General features: G+C 32.1%; 1 protein-coding gene across 1 annotated transcript in view; it reads right to left on the minus strand.

The window, feature by feature from the left end:
* The window catches only part of LOC129799520 (gamma-aminobutyric acid type B receptor subunit 2), a 145,046-nt gene extending 129,161 nt beyond the window's left edge, over window positions 1–15,885 (minus strand). The window contains exon 1 of the mRNA XM_055843472.1: window positions 15,811–15,885. Within this exon, the coding sequence (XP_055699447.1) occupies window positions 15,811–15,885 (75 nt within the window). The remainder of the gene's footprint in view (window positions 1–15,810) is intronic.
* Window positions 15,886–16,278: the final 393 nt, after the last annotated feature.

The raw sequence follows: 16,278 nt of genomic DNA on the forward strand, positions 1-16,278 counted from the left end.
TTTTTCATTATGCTCAAAAATCTTAGAGAAAATATTATGTTTTTTAATCTTCTCGTAACCCGTAAAATTACATTTTTTATTATGTTGAAAAAATTATTTTAAGAAAATATACTATTTTTTTAGTTTTGGAACCCACGTAAATCCTTAATGAATTTAATTCTACTTTCTCATGGCCTCACAGTCTACGTCCTCCGTCGGTATAGCATTATTAATGAGCCTTTGAAGCATAACTGTAGAAAAACTTTTAGAGTTGTATTATTTTTATTACAAATTAGAGAAATAAAAAAAAGAAAATGTAATTTTTATGAAATTTGAATGTGAATCGAGACTGTAATTTTTATTGAATGTTATTATCAATTCAAAAACTTTTATTAACGGACACTTATCAATTAACCTGTAGGGCAGAGGTGTGCAAAAACCGTTGAAACCGAATAAATGTCAAAATAAGTTTGTTCTAGTAGCGTTTTGACCATTGACGTACACGTTTCATTTGACGTTAATTCGGTTTCAACGGTTCTTGCACACCTCTGCTGTAGGGGATATTGCGCTACCTTTGGGCGGTTTATGCTTTGCAAAAATCATTTTTTTTTTCAATGTGTTATAAATTAATTTGCCCCAATATAATATTATATTTCAGCTACTCCAGTGCGTCATATTTTCAGGAAAGTAGTATGGGTGAAATCTATAAGGAACATAGAGAAAAAATTGAATTGTCCGAAGCTTGAGTAGTACGAAGGTAGCGCGCTTTCCCCTACATGATGTTATGTAAATACACTAGCAGACAGAAAAATACGACCACCTATGTAAAACGTTTTTTATGAATTATTAAATCCATTTTAAGTAATTTCTGACACTGAGAAAAAAAGATGGTGCGATTAACTTTTTTTCCTCATAACTTTAACATTTCTTAGGTGTAAAAATATATCAATATTTTTTAATGTTAATTTTACACCTTTTTAAGGGTAAAATTAACATGAAAAAGGGTAACTTTTACCCCCAATACACCTAAAAAGGGTAATATTTACACAGATTTTGGATCAATACTGCAGGGTAAAATTAACATTTCCGGAATGTTATTTTAACTTTTTCGGATTTGTCTCAGTGGATTCTTTTACATTTTTTATTTACCAAAATAGATAATTTTACTGACAATAATAGCTTTTGTCCTTTTCATCTTTTAACTAATTTGTTGTATTAATTTTAATGAATTGTTTTATGCTTTGGCTGCTAAGGGTCTCTGTTTTACACAAAATACAACGCCGAAAGCGAATTTCTGTTTGAACAATAAAATAGGATCATTAACGTAAATGGGTGTGGTCTATCAATCGAATGATTGAAAATAAAGCTACTATGGTAAAGGCTCATAATTTTGGACAGTCTGCTTACAAGCATCGATATTACAAGTTTGAAGTACGATATTTTCCATACTAATTGATTTCTTTTCTTACTCTTTTTTCCGAAGGGTTGTTTAGAAACTTGTCAAGCTATTTATCGTCTCTTTTTTTTTTACTAAAATTAGTTTAATTACGTTTAAAAATGAATTGATATGTAGAGGTGAATTTGACTCTTATTTTGGACAACTTGGTTGTAAGTTTGGACACCTTGGTTGTATATTTGGACATCTAATTCGCTTCAAAAGAATGCCCATTGTTCTTCATTTCAAGAACTAATCATACCAAGTCCTCTTCCTGCTCATGTAAGGGAAACGTAGAATATCACAAGAAGCCCAGAAATTTGCTATATCATTCATTAAAGTGAGTTGACTTCGGTAATAAAAGTACTTGCGGATGCGCTCATTCCCTGGCCTAAAGCTATTTTAACGCAAATCATATTCAAAATTTAACGAATTTAGTGTTTAAATCTTCCAAAAGGAACAAATATTTAGATAAAATTCATTATTTATCAAATATTGATGTAAAAAATCATAATTTTAATCAATTTATTTTTAGTGTCCAATTTTACCCTCAAAGTGTCCAAATTTAGAAACTGTCCAAAATTATGAGCCTTTCCCCTATATCTTATATGAAAACTATAAGTGCCAGATTCCCTAATTTATTGTCCAAACAGAAATATTAAATATTGGAATAAAATGACTAAAATTAAAAAAAGACTTTGCAGGTGTTCCTATTTTATCGATCGACACTTTATATAAATAATTAAATCAAAAGTTTATAAGTCTCTTGCCGAATTGGGGTTATAAGCCCTCTTTCTTTAGAGTAGGAGCAATAAAATTGTTTTTCCCACCGAAATTCCAAGTCTCAATATTCATTATATTTAGCAATAAATCAAAATGTTTTCGGCCTAACCTAATAAACTTCCTGATTCATCCCTTTTAGCAAATGGATTTACCAGATGAATACCCTCCAAAAGCCCGGGTTAAAATTCACATGGAAATATGTTTGAAGAAAAAAAAGAAAGATGGTTTTGTATTCAAGAATGGTAAGCAAGCAAAAACGTTTCAAAGAATTTTCTCTTTCTTCTTGTGATCTCTTGTTATTTCCTGATTATTCAATTTGATGATTTTCATTTTCCTACATTTTTTTCTTTTTTTTTTTCTCACCATGCTCTTGTCTCTTCGTTCATTTTTTTGGAGTCGTGGGTTGTGTTTAAACATGATCTGTTGAGATAAGAATGAATTGGGGAGGAAAAACATCTTACTCATTTAGGAAAAATATAGATGGATGAGGAGAAAATGTAAATGAATTACATATGAGTGCAGAATATATAGTATTACAGTCTCTCATATGTTATTTCATTCTACCCCCAAAAGTCCCCAGTGCCAAGAATATTCTTGCACCCCCACACGGAAAATTGGCATGGTGACGCTTATCTGGGAAGATTTTCCGGGAATTGATCTTGAGAAATAGCACGACAGTGGAGGAAATGACACGAGAAAAGATTCTCTCTGATTTCGCGAATTATATTCCATTTTATATTGTCTTCGCAGCCCACAATATTTCTCTGCTAAAGAAAAATTTGGTGTGAGTTTCTTTGCGGTATCGAAAATGATGTGGATTAGGATGATTTGACGACCCTGAGAAATTGTCTTCTCGGCATTCTTTCCCATCCAGGATGCTCGTATCCTGATGCTATTGTCATGACATTTTATTGCTTCAGGATCGTGCGTGTTGTCATGATATTTCCTAGGAGAGTATTCACATTTCATTCATCTCCTCTTAAATGGAGAATTGCTATTCCTTGCTCAAAGAATTCATGTGAGATGAATTTCAAGCACTTGACATAAAAGCTGAGATTGCATTGCACATTTTGAGGTAATTCTAAACGGAATGCCTTCTGAACATCCCACTTCCCTTTATCACTTTCATGCCATTCTACCAAACAATGTTGTAACCAATTCAGCTTGACAGAAATGTAAAACAGGAGCTAAAGTCTAAACTTAACTGAAATATGTAAGGAAGAATCAACGTGTATTCGAAGTTATGTATGTGAAATGTATATAAGAAAGCAATTAGCACAAGAAGCCAGATGTACTTTCAATCATTCATCATATTTATCATTTAAAATTCAAACTAAATACCAAAGTCAGCTCTCTGAGCTTTGATATCCTGTACAGGAAATTCCTTAAATAGAAAGGACGTTGTAATGGTTGGCTGATACAACCTACACCGTTTAATGTATAAAATGGTTTCCAAATCTTGATGATAACATACCAAATGGCTTTATTGTTTAATAAAGCGGAAACCTTGATGAGCTTTATGTAAAAGTACTATGGGAAAAGAGAAATGGCCAAATAACTCTTCGCAGAATGCTCAAACCCATGACTTTGATGCTTTTACCTCAAAATTGGTTTCAGAATATTTGTTTTGACTAGTGTTTCAGATAAGGCATTATACAAGTTCGAGCATTCTTTTAAACCTCCCTCTTGTTATATTCACCAATTTAAAATAGATTTATAATCAATTCAATCACATAAAATCCCTTCAATTTTGTATTAAGAATCCGACATCGGTTTTATTATTCCCGACTTATCCTTATACGGGCTTCAGACCTTTTCTCAATACAAAATATTTTTGTACAATTGTTATTATTTAAAGCAATTAACTCAACCCCCTAGCAAGTTGCCTGAAATTTGAAGCCACTTTCCCATACTTCGATTTAAATTTATATGGGAATTTTTATGCACTCACGACCGTTACACTAAATAACAAAAAACTGAGAAGTTTTTCCGTATTATAAGATACCTTTCCGTATGGAGGGATAAATATACTAAATTTTTGTTTAAATAAATTTTTCCCTCGAAGCACTGTGAGCTGAGTCCGAAATCAATTTAGGAATTGGCTTCAAATAGCTCCATATAAAAAGCCAACTTGCCAGGGGGTTGAATTAACTTCATATAATCTTGAAAAATCAGTACAGTTACTGATAAACTAGTAAACTTCTTATATGAAAACCGCTTTGCATTATGATCAGTTAACACTAAACCTACCGACCGTTTTTGGTAGTTTTTCGGTCAAATGACAAACCGTGGTAGGGTAGGATACCCGAAAAATTTTGTCTTGAAGAAGAGCAAGAAATTAAAATTTGAACACTGAAAAATATATTACATGCATATTTTAATAAATTCATAAAGTTTGAGAGTGACATTGTATCGTTTAAATATGTTTTAATCTTAACCGGTCAATTAGACCGGGTCTTGGTTGGTTTAGTGTTAAAGCCGGTTAAGTCACTTAGAAATCCAAAAATATATTTAACTTTAACACAATTATTTCATTTGGTTCAGCTAGATAATACGTTGTCCGGAACTTTAAAATCTTTGATCCTAAGCCTTCATTTGTGATTTATTCCAGAGTTATTTTAATAGGAAGGTGGATAAGTTTCTTTTTTTTTTTAGAGATTTCCTGAAATATTCATGTTATTAAAGCAGTTATCAGAAGCTCATGACCATTAAAATTATTACTAACTTCGTGGAGCTTTTTGTATGAGTTCTGCAATGAAAATCGTATAAAACTGAATTAAGTTGAAACTAATAAAATAAAATCTTTATTATTATATTATTATTATGTAAGGCTATGTAACTCCGACGATTGCAAAACTCGGATGCCGCGAGCGATTCAACTCCGATAAATTCACTTAAAATATAATTTATATTTTTATTTCCATAATTAATCACTGCAGTAACATAATATAACTATTCTACTTTAAGAAAAACCAAAAATTAAACTTTTATCGGTATAATAATTGCGTGAAACAAATATTTTTCAAACACAGGTCAGCTGGGTTGTGTACTAAAAAATTCCTTTCCGAGAAAATTTTGCTACTGACAGCTCGTCGCTGGAAAACGTTCAGTGGTTTTTCTTTATTATGAAATATTATTTTCAATCAAAATTATTAATAAAAGTTAGTGTAGTTATTGATCTACAAGGTGAGGAAGAGTATATTAATGATATATTAATAATTTATACAGAAATAAGTGAATTAGTGAATGTCTACATTGGGATCGTAGTCGGATGCTGTGAATATCAATGTTTTGATTCAGAAATTGCATTGTTCAGGACTCTTTTCTGTTTCAGGTGGCGAAGGGAACAAAAGAAAGACCCATAAGGACAACCCTCCTCTAAGGAAGGTCTTAGGAATGCCTTGCAGTGTGTACGAGATGTGGTTTTGGAATTTTCTTCAGGGTCATCCAAAGCACAGCAAGTGCAAACCAAAATCATTCACATTGGAAAAAGCTACTGTTACTGCTGAAAACCTCACGGAATGGTGTCAGAATTGTCTTGGATCAAAATCAAAGTCAGCAATGTGAATTAATGAAATAAATTTAAAAAAAAAATGTTTTTGAAATAATATATTCTCATTTTTATGCATTAATCTTTTCCTTAAAATGAGCATCCGAGTTTGATCGAATTCAACGGAGTTAGAAAAAAGTATCGCAGTAACGTTCTTGCGCTTATATTAATATTATCGTAATTTTATTAATTTTCTTCAATATTATAATATAAAAACGATGAATAATTTTATTGATTTGGTATAGGGGAAAAATATTTCATCAGTCCAAAAACAAGCGTTAAAGTCGCACTGTATGAAAAGCATCGGAATTACCTCTCTTTACTATAGTTCATTTTTAATCATACTAGTTATCTTTCATACCAATGTAGGAGGAAGTGGGTCACCTTTGAATTGGGGCAGCTTATGGTCACAGGATTATCGTTAAATTCTAGAATTAAAGCAAAGCTTGCGAAAAGCAGGAGTGCAAAATCACCCCCGGAGTGCAGTCACCCTCATGTACGATAATTTCTTAAGAAATCAATACACGTTAGCTAAAAAATCAGGGCATTGAATAAATGAGCAGTAAAAAGTTAAAATTGATCAGTAACAAAAAAATTTGAAACAGTGAAATTATCGTCCAAATTTTGGCAAAGGGAAAATAAAGGGCTTTTCATTCTATCTGCAACAATTTTAAATGTTAAATATATAAATTAGGCCCATTTTTGTAAAGATTTAAGTTTTTTACTGACCATAATTAGATATTTTACTGCTCATTTTTAATTTTTTACTGCCCATTTAGAATTTTTTACTGCTCGTTTGTTTTTTACCAAAAATCAGTTCTTTTTCCTTGAAAGAACAAATACAAGAAAGTTTTTGATCCTTCGAGCCAGATTTGAGTGACCAGATCGGTAGGTTTATTTGACTGATAGAGAAACTCAAAAAACTGCATTGGTAGCTTACGATTTTGAAATGTAATTTGGCTGATACAATGAGGTCGTTTCATTAACTTTCAACCGATACATCGCATCGGTAAAGTAGTCGCATCGGTTCTAGTTAATTTAAAGCATATTTCTTTTACATAATTACAAAAACACGTTAAACTAATACTAAAAAGATGAATATTTTTCTTTCGATGATCAAATAAGCAGTCTATTTCTACAAACCTTTTTCAAAATAACTTTTTATCTGTTGAAAAAAACTCATCATATTTTCAAAGTTCATGTCTCGTCCGGTACGAATGATTGAAGCGTCTGAATGAATATCTTTTACAAAACATTGTAAACTGAACAACAAATTTCTAAACTGCACAATGTACAAAATAGAAAAAAATAACCTAATACATGAAAATAAATATACGTAAGTAATATAATAATATTTTCAAAGTATCAAACATGAACAATCTACAGTAGACTCTTCGATATCCGGCTGACTGGGGGACAAATGACATTTAGGTTTTTTGAATGATCAACGGTTTTTCTATTTTGTGCAGTGTGAATTTATTTTCTGTCTGACAAAGAAAAAGAGAATTTTCTTCATGGTATGCTTATGTTTCAATTTTTATCACAATTATGTATTAAAAACTTCGATACAATGTTAATAATACTTTAATTCATTCTGGACAAACTTCATGTTTAGTGAAAATAATTTTGAATATATCAACCGCCAGTGTTTGGCAGCTGTCACCCGGATATCGAAGTGCCGGATATCGAAGAGTCTACTGTAATAAGTAGATTTACTGAAAACGACCAAGTCAAATGTTTTTCTCCACATATTTTGCAATACTATAGCCACACTTGAACCGATCTTGTGAGCCTAAAATTCCAACAGCTCAATCATTTCCTATTTCAGCCTTTCGGCAATCGATAATATGTTGAATTCCTCTCCAAAATGTTTGCAGTGTATTTTCATGGTATTTAATTTGAAATGGGCTTACATATACTATTCTAGAAGAATTATTGTGCTAAATTCCACGTGTTAAACGGTCTCAGGCCGGAAATTTGCCTTAATGTCCGTAAATGTAGGGCGAATGTAAGTGAATATATTCAATTTGGGGCCTGTGAAAAGAGTGTTTATCTGAAAAATTAAGAGGGGTTGATAGCACATTGCTGTTTGAGTTTTCTTGCAAGGGTCAGAGAGAAAAAGTATATTTCTGGACAGAATGAGATGGAGAAAATTTGCGGGTGAATCGCAAAATTATGTAGTGTGCTGAAAGCATTAATTCTCATCTCTTGAGCATTGAGAGGATGGTTTCTGCAACCCCTTCACCACCTCCGACTATTCTCATTTTCACCCCCAGACACTGTGGCGAGGGTCTGTGAGTAAATTGCCTGGGCGGTGGAGTCTTGTGACAGACTTGTCCGCAGTCATGTCGATTAGCTTGATGTTTTGGGTGCTGGAGAGAAGAAGGGCTCACATACGACTGATAACAATCCCCTGGACAGAACACTCACCAGGATACTGGTGGACTTTTTATCGGTAACACCCCATCATCATCTAATATAATTTGAGTGAACCACTTTGTATATTTCCTCCTCTCATTATATTGCCTCCTTTTATCTATTTATTGCAATGGCCCATGAGTACGTAAGTTATCTGGAGAGTCTCATAAATAGCAGAGAGCTTATATCGCCCCTATACCGTCCTTAAATTATTTTTGTACCTTCCGGAAATTGCTGACAAAATCCAAAGGACAAGCTATTCAGTACTGGCAATTAGGTCAGCTTTACATTAAACTAACAATCAAAATCATACGTCAAAATATCTTTTTGCTGTGAACAAGTTTCATTATGTTTTGTCCAGTTTATTGTTTAAAGCTCCTTTCAGGAAATATGTGTGTAAATAGAATCCTTGGAAGCTTACCCTAACTTGGAGATAATTAGATTCTATTGGTCAGTAGGGAAGGCTTTCATGCTTCATCTATGACCTATCTATGGCAGTATTATTTTAATAGCCAGTCTTAAGTCTCATATTTCGAACTAAGTTCGACTCAGTTCGAAGCCTGAGTGTGCGTCAAGCCTAAAAGCCTTCCCCTACTATGCCTTCTAAAATATTTGCGTCATGTGAATGAGGCTTTACTGTGGCACTCGAATGTAGAGTATCACCAAAAAATTACAATAACAATATAGGGGCAAGGGCGATACCTTCACTGAGAAAAACTTATAACTTTAACACTTTTTGGGTGTAAAAATATATCAACATTATTTAATGTTAATTTTAGACCTTTTAAGGGTAAAATAAATATGAAAGAAGGGTGACTTTAACCCACAATACACCTAAAAAGGGTAAAATTTACACCGTTTTCGGATCAATACTTCAGGGTAAAATTAACATTTCCGGAATGTTACTTTGACTTTTTCGAATTTCTCTCAGTGTTCGTACGACTCAAGCTTCGGTCAACTCATTCACTGAGAGAAATCCGAAAAAGTTAAAATAACATTCCGGAAATGTTAATTTTACCCTGCATTATTGATCCGAAATCGGTGTAAATATTATGCTTTTTAGGTGTATTCACTGAGAAAAAAAAGAGGGTGCGATTAACATTTTTTCCTCATAACATTAACACTTTTTAGGTGTAAAAATATATCAACATTTTTTAATGTTAATTTTACACCTTTTTAAGGGTAAAATGGGTAAAATTAACATGAAAAAAAGGATAACTTTAACCCCTAATACACCTAAAAAGGGTATTATTTAGACCGATTTCGGATCAATACTGCAAGGTAAAATTAACATTTCCGGAATGTTATTTTAACTTTTTCGGATTTCTCTTAGTGTTATAGGTTAAAATTACCTTTTTTCATGTTAATTTTACACTTAATAAGGTGTAAAATTAACATTAAAAAACGTTGATATATTTTTACACCTAAAAAGTGTTAAAGTTACGAGGAAAAAAGTTAATCGCACCCCCTTTTTTTCTTAGTATTTTTTCACTATCTTCGAAATGGGTTTGATCCAAAGCGCTTTTCAGGAAATTTGATGCATTGAACTAGATAATAAAATGTAATAATAGAATGGGTCAAAATTCTTTAAAAAAATAATATAAGAATAAATTGTTCGAAACTTCTGTCCGAAGGTAGCGTCCCTCCCCCTAATTAATAATTTAAATCAGCCTCAGTAATATCAGTAAATCTATTATAATTTGAACATTGTGTTATGGACATTATTTCCCAATTTACTTGTGGATAAAACTATCTAAATTTATTAGTCAATAGAATTAATCCTTAGTTTAATCCAAATGATTATTGGTCTGTACATGTGATAAGTCACTGAGTATAATTCAACTGAGCTTAACAAACGTCATACTTTGTAACATATTTTATCATTAACTTAATCATTTTTATTGATTACAAATTTTGTGAGAATGAAATGATTTCTCATGCAAAAATTGGTAAACTTTTTTCAATACTCTTGAAATAACTTTTAAAATCGCTTTATCGAAGTTCACGAGATAATGAAAGATGATCATATGACTTTTTCTACCATAAAACTCTTATTATACTGAATCCACCAGCTCGAGTAATCTGTTTCCGTGGGGTCCTCAGTGGATCGATGGATAGAGTATTAGCTCTATGACTGTGAGGTCTCGGGTTTAAGACCCATAGACAAATCTTAATCAAATCTTAAATCTGTTCCCATTCAACCATAAAAATTTAATATAACACTTATACTTCGGGCGAGATAATTTTCTAGGATGACACTTAAAGCACTGGAGATTACTTATTTTATTAAAATCATTGTCGTTAGTTTTGGTTTGAATACTTTGATAAAGATATTTCATTTTAAAATGTCAAATTTCTTTGATATTTTAAATAAAATATTAAATTAAATGATTTAAATATATAAAAGGAGATTAGTAGCTCAGGTCAAAAGATGATTACAAAACTTTATTGGAATTTGCAATCCCAAAATATACTTGTTAACCCTTTAACGACGAAACACTTTTTACTGACAATAAAAATTAAACTGAGAAAGTCCAATAGAGTCTAATTTAGTGTATTTTGTGCTTCTATGAACGATAGGGACAAAAATAGCCCAAAAATTTAAGTAATTTTTCTGACAATACCAATGAATAATACTTTTCGCTTTAATGAAAAATATTACGTATGGGTATTGTAGTTTTTCTTGCCAAAAAGGGTTTTGCTTAAAAAAAATTGAAAGTATAAAAAATAAATAAAATCAATTATAAATTTGAGAATTCAAAAATTCACCATTTTTGAGCTTAAATATTTACTACATAGCAAATAGCTAGAGACTTGCAAATAATATTCTAGATTCCTTCAATCTTCTATACTTTACAATTATGTGCAGACATAAGAAAAAAATAACTTTAGGTAGTCAGGAAAAATTATTTTCTTTATGGGACACCGGTGTTCCAATCGTCCTTAAAGGGTTAAGGGATTAGTTTATGCCCTAGACAGACTTACAATTTAAGCCGAAAGATAGCTTAACGGAATTATAACTAAAATAATAATTTGACTAAATTTCCATCAGTTTCCCATTGATTGAGTCGTTCCTCGGCTTAACTGGAGACACGGATTAGTCAGAAACTGATGGAAATGTAATCTGATTATTATTTTGTTTGTAATTACGTTAAGCTATCTCTCGGCTAAAGTCGTAAGTGTGTCTAGGGTATTTTTCGATAATTATATTTTATAATTTCTGTCAGATCCAAAATTTATTTCTTAGGGTTCTATGCTTATTAAAATTGATATTTTACTTACTAAAAGTAATTTTTACTAATCAAATAGTCATCCTCTTGTCAAAAATGTATTATGACATTTGTACTTGACATATTTCAAATTGGTAGAATTAGGGTTGCCCGACGCAATTTCATTCATCTTGTAAATTTCAGACTGAACATGATATATATCTGACACTTGGGTATTAAATTTTAAGATAAGGCTCATATTAAATTTCTGTTGAATTTTTTGTCTAACTCTTATTACATATACATTATATATTCTTTCTTATATTTTTTTTATACATGTAAAAATTTTGTTATCAAATTACTCTCTTAAATCCATTCCAATAAGCTTATTCTTTAATCCTTTTTTCTTGAGTTCGGATATTTTTTTTGTAATGGAATGAGTTTCGATCCCCGGATTTGGCAGAAAAGAAATTCTTGTGTAAGCTATTTGGATTTATTGGAGTACCGGATCCAATTTCTCTAATGCATGTAACGACAATAGTTGGTTTAAATTAGTTTTCGTTACTTGGCAATACATGAAAGTTCTCTCTGGTGTAATTTTACATTGAACCAGGTTCTCAACCTCTTTTCGAAATTTATTAAAGGGTACTCTTGGCCTCTTTTAAGTCTCTCTTTTTCTAGGGGGATGATTTTTAGGGGATGTTCACACACCTTAAAGACACTCTCGAGGATTTGTCACTCGATTGAGGAGGACATCTGAAGCTGCCGTCCGGAATTTACACCTCAACTCCTTCCAGATAAAGTTTAGTGGGTGGCTGATGAAGTGCAATCGCACATTTTATGAGGATGAACCATGCCACGAAATTGGACACCTTTTTGAGGGTTGGAAACGGCACTGGGAGACACAATAGCACAATTTCACTTCAATTTTCCTCAACACTGTTGGGGGTGTAAATTGTTAATCCCCTCACTCAATGTTGCTGTTCCACCTGTCCTGCTTTTACGTGTTCAACACCAGAACTCCCTGTTTTAAATATTCACACACTCAGCACAAGTGGCTATTTGCATCCAATGGAGAGATTTTCTCCTTATGAGCCAAGAAAGTGTAGCACATTAATCCGTGGACTGTAACTATGAGTGCCCCAAAAAGACCCACACACCCGGATCCGCAACGCGCGAGCGGAGCTTGATTTCGGTTGTGTAATGCTTCTGTGACTGACCGAGAGGTTTTCTCGCCAAAAGAGCCCACCCTTTTGGCACACACACAACCAAATCGAACTATCCCAGGCCTTAATCGTCTATGCACGATCCGGTAGCGAAGGAAAAAGCGACCAAGCTTTAGGACATGCGTATCAGTATATTCGCTTTTGAAGGAGCCACCAGAGCTTTCTCGCCTTCCCCAAGTATATATTTTGCACACAGAGAATTTGATACCCCCACCCTAAGTACCCCAACCCTAAGTTTTAGCTCTGGGTGTCTGTATGTGTAAGTGCGCGAAGGATGACGAGAGGTTGTTCATGGTTAGAAATTATATAGAGCTTTCTATAACCCAAAAGTTCTATTTGTTTGAAAATCCAAGTTGAGATTTCATTTTTGTTGGAAGGATTTGGAAAGAATAGGCTCTCCTATGCTCTATACACACACTTACGGCTTTTGCCGAGAGATGGCTTAACGTAATTATAATAAAAAGAGTAATCAGATAACATTTTCATCAGTTTTTGACTACACAGAAAAAATATTTTGTTAAATTGTTCGTAAATGTTTGTGAAATCCTATGGAGGACTTACGAAATGATCGTGCATCATATAACCCACAAACAAGTTCGTAAAATTTTGTATTTTTTCACGAATCATTGTTCGTAAAATGAACATTTGACGAACATTTTTTGTACTTTTACAAACATTTGTTCTAAATGTTCGTAAACACACAAAAAATGTTCGTAAAATTATGTAATTTTTATTTGCCTGGCAAAAATTTACGAACAAATACGAACAAATGACAAATATTTTACGAACATTTTTTGTGTGTTTACAAACATTTACGAACAAATGTTTGTAAAAGTACAAAAAATGTTCGTCTAATGATCATTTTACGAACAATGTTTGTGGAAGAAGTACAAAATTTTACGAACTTGTTTGTGGGTTATGCGATTCACGAGCATTTCGGAAGTCTGCCATAGGATTTCACAAACATTTACAAACAATTTTACAAGATATGTTTTTCTGTGTAATCCGTCTTTCGGTTCAAGCAGAGAAACTAGTTAGTGGAAAACTGCAATGAAAATTTAATCTAAATTGAAATTTGAAAAATTGTAAAATAGGGTTATGAAAGACGTTTGACAGAAAAAAGGATGTGAATTTTGATTTTACGAAATATTTTTGGTGGCTTGAATGGTCCTTGATTTCTAGTCTAATCTAAACCGGATACATCAATCTGAGAAGTTCGAATATTTAACAAAGACTTTGATTTAGATAACAATTTTTGCTTTATCGGCATTAACCACAAAAAAACAACATACAAAGATATTCCAACATCTCATGCAGTGATTGTACTGTTGAAAAGCATTTATATTTTTAATCTTTGTAAAACCATTTTTCTTAAATTACAAATTCATAAACTAAATATTGATTTTTTTAGAATTTAAAGTTAAAGGCCAAGTATTCAAAACTGAGATGAGTTGATAACATATTTGTTTACACAAATTTTAAAATTTCGTTAACGTATAGTTGACAAATTTAGGGGGAGGTGGGGCTACATTGAACTGTGGGGCTATATTGCTATACGATTTTTTCGCATATTTCTAAAGGAAATTAGGTTTTAACGTGATCTCTAATGTGGATAGACAAAACAATTATGGATCTAAATAAAATAATTTGAAGGACCAACTTAATTTAGAAATAGACGAGAAAATCGTATAACAATTTAGCCCCACAGCTCAAAGTAGTCCCACCTCCCCTTTTACATTAAAAATTACAATCAAAATTTTTCGAAATACATAACCCCTTAGAAAACTGGATCAAAAATGAAGTGGTTATAAGGGAATCACACCTTATACTGCAGATGGAGAGTTCATATTTTGAAATTTGAAAAAAAAATGTAAGAGAACGCGGGAAGATGCTTGTAAACAAGTCTTTTGATGGCCACTGACACTAATTTTGAATTCTTTACAATAAACCATTACAAAAACCGTTTACTTACATAGTGTAATTATATAAGAAAAGAATTTGTCGCCAAAAATTCGTATCAGGATACTCATTGAAGGAAATTATAATCAAAATCGATGCGATGTCAAACTTACCGTACTAGTAAATTATACAGAATCGTCCAAATTGTATTCCTGGGTGTCTTAAGCCCTAACCTATGTTCTAAAGGGAGTCTTCAGTCTATAAGTTTTGCCCAATTCTCTAAATTCTCAAATCCTAGATAAAAAGTCCTCGATTAAAATCGTATGGAAAATCAAACGATAATTTTGTGAAAAATTTAAATATTTTCACAAACATCTTAAAAAAAATAAAATAGAATGTTTATCCATCAAGTTTGGAATTGTTATTAATTAGTTGAAATTGCAATTATTTGATGATTAATTAAATGAAATAGTGTTTTCGAATGGTTCTGAGCAAAACGAGCGTAAAGTTTTTTACATTTCTTACATAAAAAACTCAATATATTTCCTTTTTTCATTTACGCATTCTCAAGATAGTTAAGGGGTTACGTGTATCAAGAAGACAGTAAAAATATACATAATTTCTCAATTTTTTAAGAATATTAAAAAAACATATTTAATTTAAGCTCTTAGGCATATAAAAGTACAACATTAACACAACCTATATTTTCTAAACTTTTAATTTAAAATTTAATGTTTAATTTTTAATGCCTCGACTCGATTAATAATATTAACCTTTAGCATCCAAACCAAAGTAAAAATTGTTTAAAAAACCTAGATAGGAATTCAGAGAAGTTGACCCATAAGGTTAAGCTTTAGATTTGAATCCCAAATAAGGATTGAGAAATTTATCTCTAAAAATTAGAAAAATAATTGATACTAGCACTACTAATTAGAGTTGTTGAATTTTTGATCAAGTATTATTAAAATTTGAGGTGGAATGGAGTACAGAAAAATTTTGTAAGTCTTGATAGGTGAGATTATTAACATTGTCATTTAGTGGGATTCCGGTTAAAATCCCAAAACCCAAAATCCCGAACGCCAAAATCCCGAAAGCCAAAATCCTGAATGGGCCAATCTCGAAAACCAAAATTCCGAATTCTTAAAAGTGTCATAGTTACTCCCACGATTGCACCTATGACACTCCTCCATATAATTTCATTCCTTTCAGGATTTTGAAATTCGGGATTTTGCCTTCGCATCTACTGTAATTGTAGGTTAAAAACGGTTAAAATTAATTACTATTTTCGGGAAAATATCTCCGATTTCTTACCGTGTTGGCAAATACCACTCCCTGATGCTCTATGTCAGTGGCAGGACTTCTGCAATCCCGCTCAATGAGCCACATCTCGAGGCGCTTTGGTACAAAGTTTTGATGTAAATTTGATTTAATGCTTCGCAGAGTATTAATGAGAGATTCCATGGATTATCTCAATCAGGAATTGTTGGGCCTTCCGCGCAATATTGATACTTCCTTTCTCGTAGAGGGTGGATTTAAGTGAGTTTTCTGGAAATTTTCACATCATGAATTCTAATCGAGAATGGGATGCTTTCAGTTGATAGGTTAGATGAAAACTCTTCAGAAGTTTCAAAGTGAAAGCTTACAACATTTTCGGATGCATCTAGTGAAGCTGAATTCATTGGGATATATTTTAATAAATTTGCGGAAGTTGTTTTTTTAAATTTTTGAATATTGATTTCTAATTTTTATTCATGATCGAGACAACAGGCTCACAGGCTC

Source organism: Phlebotomus papatasi, chromosome 1 (assembly GCF_024763615.1).
Source record: "Phlebotomus papatasi isolate M1 chromosome 1, Ppap_2.1, whole genome shotgun sequence".
NCBI lineage: Eukaryota > Metazoa > Arthropoda > Insecta > Diptera > Psychodidae > Phlebotomus > Phlebotomus papatasi.